The sequence below is a fragment of the Gobius niger genome (assembly GCF_951799975.1).
Source record: "Gobius niger genome assembly, chromosome: 14".
Lineage (NCBI taxonomy): Eukaryota > Metazoa > Chordata > Actinopteri > Gobiiformes > Gobiidae > Gobius > Gobius niger.
Genome location: NC_136865.1, coordinates 17405231 through 17416581, shown reverse-complemented (window position 1 = coordinate 17416581; position 11351 = coordinate 17405231). Strand labels below are relative to the sequence as shown.

At 43.6% G+C, this 11351-nt stretch overlaps 1 protein-coding gene across 3 annotated transcripts in view; it reads right to left on the bottom strand.

The window, feature by feature from the left end:
- Positions 1–227: 227 nt before the first annotated feature.
- atxn1a (ataxin 1a) overlaps positions 228–11351 on the bottom strand; it is a 67375-nt gene continuing 56251 nt past the window's right edge. For 2 of the 3 annotated variants that reach the window (XM_079570493.1, XM_079570494.1), the window contains exons 4-5: positions 3164–5173; positions 228–2218 (exon numbers count right to left, since the gene is read on the bottom strand). In XM_079570493.1, the coding sequence (XP_079426619.1) occupies positions 1736–2218; positions 3164–4855 (2175 nt within the window). In that variant the 5' untranslated portion in view covers positions 4856–5173 and the 3' untranslated portion in view covers positions 228–1735. Of the gene's footprint in view, positions 2219–3163; positions 5174–8819; positions 8999–11351 lie in introns of those variants that run through there. The other variant, XM_079570495.1, reaches the window with a different exon arrangement.

Here is an 11351-nt window from a genome sequence, read left to right as displayed (position 1 = left end):
ACATTGACAGCCATTAGAGGGCACTCTGGGCTTGTGTACCAGTATCTGCTACTCCTGTACCACAGAAGATTTAAAAAAGTGTAGTTTTGGAGTGAGTGAGGGACTGGCGAAAAGCGGATGGTAATCTTACCGCAATGAAGAAATTAAAAAAAAGCTAAAAGCTCACACAAAGTTCACAGATGGGAGCTTGAACAACGTACTGCTGGGAGAGGCTTGTCAATGGTGCAGTTATGCCTCCATGCCCAGGTAGTTGCCAAGGCTGGTGCGACATATAATTTGGAGCGACTTATATATGTTTTTTTCTTCATTATGCATTTTTTGGCTGGTGTGACTTATACTCTGGAGCGACTTATAGTTTGGATATGGTATGTGTTTTTCATGTTTAGACACCAGTTACACCCAGTACAGACATCATTTAGTCCATCTTAGATTATTCTTTAGTTTGAGAACCACCGCTAAAGTAAAAGATTCTACACATAGAAACACTGGACACTTTCCGTTAGCCCCTTCTGTTAGCATTGTCAGTCCGCTAGTGTCTTATGTTATATTATGGGATAGTACATACAATCGGTTACATGTGAATGGAAAACAACAATAGACATCAAGCATACCCAAGCAGGCGCAACGACAACATGCCACTCATTGATTTTGTAGGAAACATCTTATCAATGGGCATCACTACACCCTTAATCAAGTCTCTATGCTCCTAAATCACATTCCCAATAAGCTTTTCCACCATTCAAACACATTCTTAAAGCCATCATCATCACTTTGTCCATAACTGTCTACTATAGGGGACTTATTTCTTTCCAAATCCCTGTCTCGATACCTTGGCACTTCTGCCCCCCACGACTGCCCACATTCTCCAAAAAAAAAAAAAGCCTTCAACTTTCCAAAGTGCGATTGCTACTCTTTATCCTTGTCTTACTAAAAAAAGAAAGAAAATAAACCTAAAAACATACAGTACTGTGTAAATAAAGACATTAATAAAGTTTTGACTGTGTGGTGACTGTGTTCAGTAAGTAGTTTCTCTCTTGAATTCCCTCGAAGCCACATTGGAAAAAAATAAATCGTAATATATTGGTTTTTGATGACAGTGGTGAAGTGTCATTGTGCAGTGTGCTGTGAGAATTTTATAGCTCCTAGTTTCAATGCAGGACAAAATGACCCCTGACATTTAAATGTTAACAATCATTTGAAATAATTATGGAAAGGGAGAGAGATGAAAAAATAAAGAAGATGTTTCCAGTCTTTTGTGTGGCACACTGATGCAGACTAATGCTGACACCCTCCATTACTACTTCATATTTACCTTTCTCCATTCCAGGGAAATACAGGGAATAGTGCTGGGAAGGGCATGCGGTTTAAATCTGTGCCAATTGAATGAAAATAACAACATATTAAATAATTTACTGTGGAAAGCCCAGATGCAAAAAGCCTTTGTCTAGCTTTGATAAATATAATTTTGTTGGAGACATACACACCCTTAGTGATGGATCAGTGTACCACACCCCACCATTGAACGAGTACATACAGTATACATTAAACCTATTCAAGTCAAGAAACCCACCCGCTCATTTTTCCATAAAAAAAAAGAAAGAAATAATCTCCTAAACAAATTGACTTTCTGCTCATTGGGTGACATCGTAGTACAGTATTCAGGACAGATAATGTTAAAAACCTAAACATAAAGTGGACATTGACTTGTTTGTGTGTCTCTCCTGCAGAGCGCTCCTCACTTGCCAATGTTGGACCTCCCTTCGATGCTGACTTTGACTTCGTGAGGAATGAAACTGGGTTTGGGCAGAGTCACCGGCGGCTCCTCTTCAGATCTTTCCACTTTGCGGCCCTCGGGAGCGGACCACCTCCTCTTCCTGCCCTGGGACGGTCTTCTAGAGCCGTCGGAAACTTGGCCCTGGATGTCTCCAAATGGGACCTCTCCGTTTTCCACATTCCCACTGCTCCCCCTCTGGTTCACGCCGTTCTCCTTCCGGCTGGATCGGTTGTTGGAGGGTTTCGCGGGCAGGGTGGTGAGCTCGATGGGCTTCTTCAAAGAGCCGTTTCTCACGTTTTTTAAAGTAAGAGAGATACAGACGTCGCCCACCGACAGTTTAGTGCAAGGCAACTCCAGAAGCTGAGTGGTCCGGTCAGGGCAGCAAGAGGACCATCCCTGCCCGAAGACAAAGAAGGGGTACTCCACCAGGACCTCCACACACACCTAAAAGACAGAGGGGGTCAATGAGTTAAATGAGCAATCTACTCTGTTTGATCAATGTTATTATAAGAACAAATTGATGGTGATTGAGCACATCTGGAGTATTTATAATTCAATTGAAGTCTCTTAATTTAACTCACAACTTGTTGAAGTTGGTAAAAAATGCCATTGTGAATCAGATTCTTTTGCAACCAGAGAGCTCCGTCTTTCTGTGAGATTGCATTCTTATGTGTAGGTAGTATAGCACGACAAGAGCATAGCTGAGAATTGGTAGGTAGAAAAAAAGAATTGTAGCGTGAAGAGTGTGGTGCACAAGAGAACACTGTCAAGAACAAGCCAAATAAATACTGAACAGTCTTTGAAGGCAAGTGCCAAGCAATATTTTCCCTCCTGTATTATGTAATTTTCAATGCATTTATCTCCTCTGAGGCTCGGCTCAAAGTTACAAGCGCCTCTCAGAGTAAGTCGGGCCACTGGGGGAGTACAAAAGACAAGCTCAAGTCTTTGAACGATGGTCAGCTTTTGTGGGATATGTTTTCAAAGAAGGGCTGGAGGCGGAGAGAGGAGGCTGGAGATGAGCAGTGTGGGTGGACGAGATACAGAACAGTCAGATGAAGTACATTAACAAGACTTCAACATGAGGCCTTTAAGACACTGCTCAAGATCTGGGCTATTAAATTTGTTTTAAACAGTTACTAAAGGCTTTGTTAGGTTTGTTCAAATATGTCTTTATATATTGATGTTGCTTTCCACAAACACTGGGTACTGAAAGTATCTAACAAAATAATTTGAAAGTGCTCACTGCTAAATCCATAGTATATATGGACTGAAATCAACAAATCTCTTTCTTGCAAGAAGCCACTTGAAGTCCTGAAACACTCACTTGTGGTTGCAGTCAATATATTTTCATATATTTATATACTTGTACACGTCCATTGTATCTCTCACCTGTGCTCGGTGCTCACCCACAGCAAACTGCACCACGGCGAGGTTGGGTGAGGTGTGACTGCCTTCAATGCGCTCCACGGTGGAGGAGTCAATCTTGAGTTCGCTGCTGATCTCTGCGCTCTGGATAAAGTCCTCTGTCTTCAAGTCCTCCACGCGCTTCAGTTCCCCGTCCGCAAGCTGGATGATGGAGCCCTTGATGAAGTACGGTGGCAGTGCGTGGGGCAGTGGGCTGTTAGATGCAGAGAGAGGAGGAGCACCAGAGGGAGTGACCAGTCCTGGAGAAGCCGGGACAATGGGCAGATGAAGCTGTCCCTGAACCACTGTCCCTGCAGAGGCTTGGTGGAACAGGCCAGAAGAGGCATCCAGACTGTCTCCCTTGGCGGGAGAAGGTGCAGCCTGACTGGCTGAGGCGCCCTGCGGCGTGACAGTGTCCAGAGATGTCACAGCCCCGCTCACTGGGATGATGACCGGCTGCGCACCAGGAATGAGCAAGTGTTGAGGCAGGCAGTGCGGTGCCCCCGCGATGTAGCCGATAATGGGCGGTTGGGAGAAGGGCAGTCCCAGTGACAGTGGTTCTGTAGAGCTGTGAGTCGTCTGGATCACAGTCTGTGGGGACGCTGTGCGGAGAAGGGGCTTTAGACTGTCCACACTGGGAGGGGGCGGGGCCGGAAACGTAAACGTGCTGCTGGACGAGGAGGGGGTCCTGACTGGTTTGCCGGACACAATGCTACCTCTTTCCACATGTGAAGATAAATGCTTATCAGGGCTAGCTCTCGACAATGAGTGGTCACTGTGGCTATTGGGCATTAGCATGCCAGATATTCTGAGCCCTGAAGGATCATGGGTAACGTAGTCTGTTGGTAGAACACGTGGACGGGCTTCATATACCGAGTCCCGCAGCTTGTTCCCTGACTTGGAATCAAACCGTCGCCCTCGTTCCAGCTCTCCATTATGGAGCTCTCTATGCCTAGAACCCCCTTCGTCTTTTCGTGGAGGCCCATCAGCATACTGCACCAAAACCTGAGACATGCCATGCCTCAGTGCATGCTGGGAGTGCAGTGAATGTGGCACATGGTGAGCTTGGTGATGTGTTGAGGAGAAAGTTCGTTGATGTATGTGGTGTGGTGCAACAGAGTCCGTAGAGGGCGGGGGCATGGAGGTGCGTGCGCTTGACGATTTGGTATGGGATGTGTCTGTATGGGACACGCTCTCTGTATGGGACAAATGGGGTGCTCTCTCTGTATGGGGCCCTCTCTCTGTGTGGGGGGGTCTGTGGGGCGGGGGCGGAGGAGGGGAGAAAATCTGAGAGGGGATATAGCCAGGGTAAGTCGAGCTGTAGGGGGAGGCGATGAACTGCAGGTTTGGAGGCAGTTGTGTGTAGTGCACAGTTCCTACAGCCGAGTTCTGGGCAGACGTGTACAGTGTGGGGAATGATGAGACTGGCCGCCCCGACGAGGAGGAGGGGGAGGTGTCTGTGCTGGAGGGGAGGGACTTGTGTTCGAACTGAGTGGTGCTGCGGTGCACCCCTTGGCTGTTGCCACCCATGAGCCAAGGCATGCTTTCTGAACGTGGGACATCACTAGGAGGCGCCATAGTGGGGGATGAGTGCCGTTCAGATGGTAGTGTGCAGAAAGGGATCTCCCTCTTCTTCGGGGGCAGACATTCTTTACTGCGTTCCTGGTTGGACTTCATATTGATGTCAACTCAGCTCTCTAAAGCTTGGTTCAATTTCTTTCAAAAGTCTAGACTCAGTGGATTTCTCTTGCCTGTCTCTCTATTAGGTCTGTTGCATCAAAGAAAGCACAGATGAAGGGCAGATGGTTGCAGAGGGGAGGGCTGTTCTGGGTTAGGTGTTCCTCAGCGGCGGTTGGGTGTGGTCTGAGTGCTGTGGAGGGAGAGTGTCTCAACGTCACACCTGCTGCTGTCGCCCATAGCGACGGCCCGAGTGCGCCGCGCTTCATGTGGAATCATTTCCCTTCAACAGGAAGTCTGCCCACACACCCAGTAATCCTGAAAGACAGAGACAAGTCCGTAGTTAGGAAAACTGGAAGCAAACATACTAACAACATATATACACACATATCATGGGCAATGAATAGAGCTTTCAATGACCTAAGACTTTTATGAATTTTATGAACCCATTCTAAATGCTAGTGGTCCCAAAAAGAGCCAAAGCAGATCCAAAAGACTTGCACATACAGGGAATATAGAGATACAGATCAGTCTAATCCCACAATCTAAGACATATTTCAACATTTTGAGAGCCTCAGTAGCCAAACAAGCCGCCCCATCCAGAGGTATGTCGTACAACATTTACATTGTTGTTGTATCATCTGTTAAAGAGGATCCCCTGCTGCAGAATATGGAGCGCTTGATGAGAATCCCATAAATTATGTACAAGCACAAGCTCTCCTCCCAACCCACTCCTCTGTGGTTAGACGCGCACAGACTTTCATTTACGCTGACAGACTCTTTTCCCCTAAGTTACACACACACACACGCACACACACGCACACACACACACACACACGCACACACACACAAACACACACACACAAGAAGTGGTACATCTATTTTTGAAGCCAAGAGTTCTTTGAAAGTGGGTTGAGGATTACTTTCACACACTACAAATGTACAGCAAATGTGCAACATTAGCACAACAGTTTCTCTGAATAGTAAAAACTGTGACTGTATGCAATTTATAGATTGCACAACGTAGGGTATATTGCCCAATTATTTCTATTGCAATATTTTATTTTTAAGCTTTAGCACCTGTCTTGATAAATGACCCCCATGGTGACTTAAAAAAGGTGCACTTTTAGTCATAGCTGTGTTCATTTAGTTCCATTGTAGCTTTGTTGTGCTTCACAGAATTTTATGACGAAAAGCATTGCAGATGATTTAGTTTAAATTCAATTTTATTTTGAAATTCGTGGCAATTGGAGTCAATGAGAAACACTGGTTTAGATCTGTGTTTTTTTAGGCAAAGTTGTGTTGTACTTGTAAGTCTGCATTTGTGTTTTATGGTATAAGCCAACTCCTTATTCATACGGCATAAGTTTTTAGAGCTAATCTTACACTCTAACATGCTACAGATGCAACTTTGTGGTATCAGGGTAAGCTTTTTGTTATTGATGTGGCAATACCAAAGGGAAAAAACATACATTTTAAGGAGAGGACTCACAAGCCACTTCAAAAACAACGTATATCACCACACTGTTGCTGTCAAAAGGATCCTGATGGAATAGATTTAGTCCTATAATAAAATGGAGGTGTTACAGTGAGCTCTCAGATCACAGACATGTCAGATCAATCTTCATATCAACACTATACGGCACATACGCCACTGTGGACTCCTTCTGCCAACACTAAAGCCTTTTATCTTGAGAGGCACCGTCTGACACTACACCCTGCTATAAGAAGAAAGGTCTGAAATTGAAATTGGGAAACATTTTTACTAGGCAGAGATGCAGTCAGAGATCGGAGGGTGCAAATATAACTAAAAACAAACCATTCAGTTATATTCTTATTTCAAGTAGGAATTAGGAGTGAGTGATCTGGCAAAAAAAAAAAAAAATCACACCACTTTAGAACCCAGATCACTGCGTCGATTTGATCATAAATCACACTTACTAACTAACAATGCTCTGCGGCTGCTACTTCTGACAGTTTGTACGTCACTGAGATAAATCTGCCACTCAGAGAATGATGTAAGCAGAGCAATAGGACAAGGAGTTAGTGAACTTCTAACTACTAGTGGAAAATAATTGGCTTGGTTAATCTGGTTAAATAGGCTCGGTTTAAGCCCTGCTTCTGTCATGAAGGGTAGAAAGTAAGAAAGAAAGAAAACGAAGTAAAGCAAGAAATACAGTAAAAGCTCCATCTACACAAGCACATGACCTACATTTACTGAAAAGAGAGTATCCCTTCAATGCCACACGGGGCGAGTGAAAACCGCTGTCACCTGAATCTTGCTGAGTTTGTAGTGTGTGGCGGATCAGCTGAAACCTTAGCTCTGTGCCCTCCATGTGCTTCAGTCTCTCACACACACGGGACAATGACTCACTTCTATCTCGCCTCTCTCCAGAGACAGAGCAGAAAGAATCTCCGAAGTCCATTATGCCATTGTGCTCTGATAGTCTTAACACCCAGTATCAGCTAACCTATGCATCATTCAGAATGGACCTAGAAGGCGCATATGATGTAATGTTAAATGCTTGTGTTTCTGTGACAGATTTGTAGGTTAACCCTGAGGTTCAGTGACAGATGGAGGTTAAGTGTTGTGTGAAACGATTATCCATATTGGGTATGTTATACTCTCGTCTTACCACAAAAGGCTTGTCAAGGTCTCAACTTCAAGATCATTTGTACCACCCACGCAGTGTGTACGCAGAAATATACTTCACATCATATGCTGTTTTAACATGCCGAATAACTGCAATTTAAAAAATCTAGCAAGAGTGTTTAAAAATAGCAACATAAGTAAAACAAACAAACCTGTAACTTGAAGAAAAAAAAAAAGTGGAAGTGAAATGACTGACGGTTTACCAGAGGACAAATGTGAGATTCAGAATTTCTTTTTCAGGGAAGTCCTCACCCAAAAGGACACTCAATTGCGCATGTTCTCAGTGGTATGGGAAACCAGAGCACCGGCAGGAAATCTATGCTGGCACTGGGCGAACATGGACACCCCACACACAGAAAGTCCACAGACTGTGCTGCTGTTTAGTGGTTAAGGTTGCTGCGCATACGGCAGAACACTGTTTTGTCCTTTGATCGTGGGCACCGACAATTTGCAAATCTCTCTCCCCACTCTTCAACCCCTTTCACCCTGAAGTGTGTGAACATCCTCTATGAATATTCACGAGTAAAAGGTGTTTACTTAGACTCTAGTGTGCCAATGCAAGCCTTGTCATAATCATAATGGAGATCAAAGGGATAAGTCCAGTATGATGTGTTACCTCACTCTAAATATAGTCCATGTGGAAAGTCCGGTGCTGCTGCTGGTGGATTACACTCTTCCTCTGTTTGGGCCTGACTCAGAGCTAGGTTTATTAGTCACCAGTGTTTGTGCATATACACAGGGGAGCCTAACTGTGAGCATGGGCACGTAGTGCAATGAAAACAAAAAGCCAATAAACAATAATGAAACCAGACTATGGTTTTGAAAAACGTGAATATAGTAAATGTTAAGCTGACTTCCCCTATTGAGTAGCTGGATGTCCATAACAAAGCATAGGCATAAATCATATCAGAGCAAACTTATAGGAAGAAAACTTGAAAGCTGGATATAAATCAATCAATAAAGTGCTTTTCCTCCACTTTAACCTGTCAAACTATTACTAAACAACTCACACAGCACACAGTATAGTGGTATCAAAGATGTTTAAGTGGATGCAAACAATCTAAACATTAGAAAACAATATTAGGCCTTATGGCATGACTTGCACTTTCTCACCCCTCCACATTGCTGCACTTGGGGTGCTTAGAGTACAGGGGTGAGGGAGGGGGGAGAGAGAGAGTAGGCAAACATTTCAACTGCAGAGACAACTGTGGGGAAAGTAGGCCACTTACAAATTCATGACACGATTCATCCCAGACACTCTTCTTTTGCTCTTCATTCATTTTTTCTTCTTCTTCTGAAGCGAGTACTCACCACTGCAGCACAAGTAGCCCACTTCTACTTTCCTCTTGCATCCTCTCTCTGTTTACTTCCGTGTAAAAAGTCTGTCTGCCAAACTGTCTCCAGGAGGAAAACCCTGACTCGCCCTCCCCACACTGTACTGTAAAACCCCCTGACTGTACAGCCTTCATAGTATAGTGATCCTAAACAGTACACACGCCTACAGGGAGGGAGTCCCGAATGCTGCGCTTTCGACAGCGTGGATTATGCAACAGCCTGAATGCCAGCCAGCGCCCCGCCCTCCCACCCACCCCCTGCCCTGCTCCCCCCCTCACCACCCCCCCTGCGCCACGCTCGAGCCAACTTCATCAGGTATTCATTCAAAAAACGCACAGACGCCAGCTGGCCCCACGCCCGGGCCCGGCTTACAAGCACAGAAAGAGTAGTGTGCATGAGCAGTGTGTGTAGGAAGGGCAAGAGGGAGCGAGAGAGAGAGAGAGGGAGGGTGCCGGGTAGAGGAGCGAAGTTAAAAGAAAAAAAGGGAAAAAAAAAAGTGAAACATGAGAAATGCTAGTACGCAGTCATTTGTAGTGTGCGCCACAGTGGACAACTTTACTTGTTGTTCTTATTCATTGGTTGTACAAGAGTGAGAAGAAGGGTTGCGCAATCACAATCAACAGCATTCACTACAAGGCTGCAAGTCACCGTTTTGTTTTACCTGTCATACACAGCGACAAATGAATATCTGCATTATGACTCAAATTATGAACATTCATCTAAATGTGAGATGTTTTGACAACTTGTTTCAATACGTTGTCACTTATTTCAGAGGCTTGTTCTTATTTCAAGCAAGATCAGACTGAAATGTCATCAAACAAGTTAAATAAAATAATCCAAAATTCAAGTAATTTAAAACAATTAGTGTAAGACTCAGACTTCTACAAACATGCTGTGAAATGCTTGTCATTCTTGTATCAATTTTGCTGGTCACGTTTTCAATGTTGATGCTCCTGGACTTGTTTAAGAAGTGAAGTTCTGTGGTTTATCAGTTACAGAGTTAAAGTTTGCGGTGAATATAGTTATTGAGAAGCATCTCGTTGATACTAAAACATTTTGCTAGTAAAACAAGGGAATAAGTTACCCATGTATCATTTAGGAGCTATGGTAGAAGTGCATGAAAGAAGAAAAATACTACTTCGCACAACAGGTTCCTCTTCCTGGAAAAGCATGACCTAACATTAGCTCAGCGATTAATTTAAACAGATGTAGTGTCGCCAAAGAAACACAGTCTGAACAATCATTCAAGTCCTGCGTGAAATCCATTCACCAGCCTCTTATTTCATTGCACAATTTGCACAGATTTCTGACCACACTACTGTTTTTTGTCCACTAGATGTCAGGACTGCTCATCTTACACGCACAGCGCAGCAGAGTCTATTTCTGTTAGTTAGTGACCTAGTTAAAGCTCATTTGGATGTAAATATAGATGAAATGGGCTGCCCCGTAAGAGAGGAGCCTTTGCAGTAACAGTTCATAAAAACTCTGTGCTGGTCCTGAGTCCCTCCGGACTCTGTGGGTCTAAACACGCTCAGAGGAGACATCCTGTTAGTGTTGGGTGGACTTCCTGTCAACTTCAATTTGACTGGGTTGCTCATGAAATTATTATGGAGTACAGAGGCGTTTGAGAGACACGGAACAGGGTTTGTTTTTTGGTAAATCTTTGAAAATATATGTGGAAGCTTAAATAATGAGATTTTTTGTTTACTTTAATATTATTTCCACATTTAATTGAGTTAATTGATATTGGAAAACGGTTTGCAGAGACTAGTACTTTTAGCCATAGTAAGTACAAACGGGCAGGTAGCCGTGGCAATGTATGGCAGAAAATGAAGGAAAACTAGGCACAATAGCAATATTTCTGGTAGTATTAGCGGCAGTGTTTGTAGTGGGAATAGAAGTAGGGACAAAAGATGTATAAAAACAGTAAACAAGTATAGGAAATGAATGAAAAAAAAAAAAAGTACAGGAAATGAATGGAAGTATTGTTGGAAATGTACTGTTGTTCAAGTAATAACTTAAAGGCCCAATACCTGATTTTTTTGGATTACAAACAATGAAAGCCACTAAATTAAAATGCTAGAATTAAAAGCCACACTGGAGTAACTTTCCAGTTTATTTGTCATAAAACGCTGGTACACAAACATGCCAGCAATACTAAGGGTGCTCCAGATGCCCAGACAGATAGCCAACGACAATGCTATTTTTGCAGAGGATAATCAAAATAAAGGACTTGGAAAAGGACCGAATGTATTAATATCTTATGTTAGGCTACCTGTGCTCACAGCAAAACAACAACATCTCCATGGCGACCAGTTCGTGATGTCCTGTTCCCATCAAAGTTACAAGTCGGATCAAAGTAAAGATGGATGTGAGGAATTTTCATTTATTGAGGGAAATTGCAGGATGGTTTTAGGTACTTAGCTTTCAGATTTGATACTTCCTTACTCAATGACTATATCCACAAACAACACAGACAGAAGCTTTGACTGTGTGTTTTCATCACAG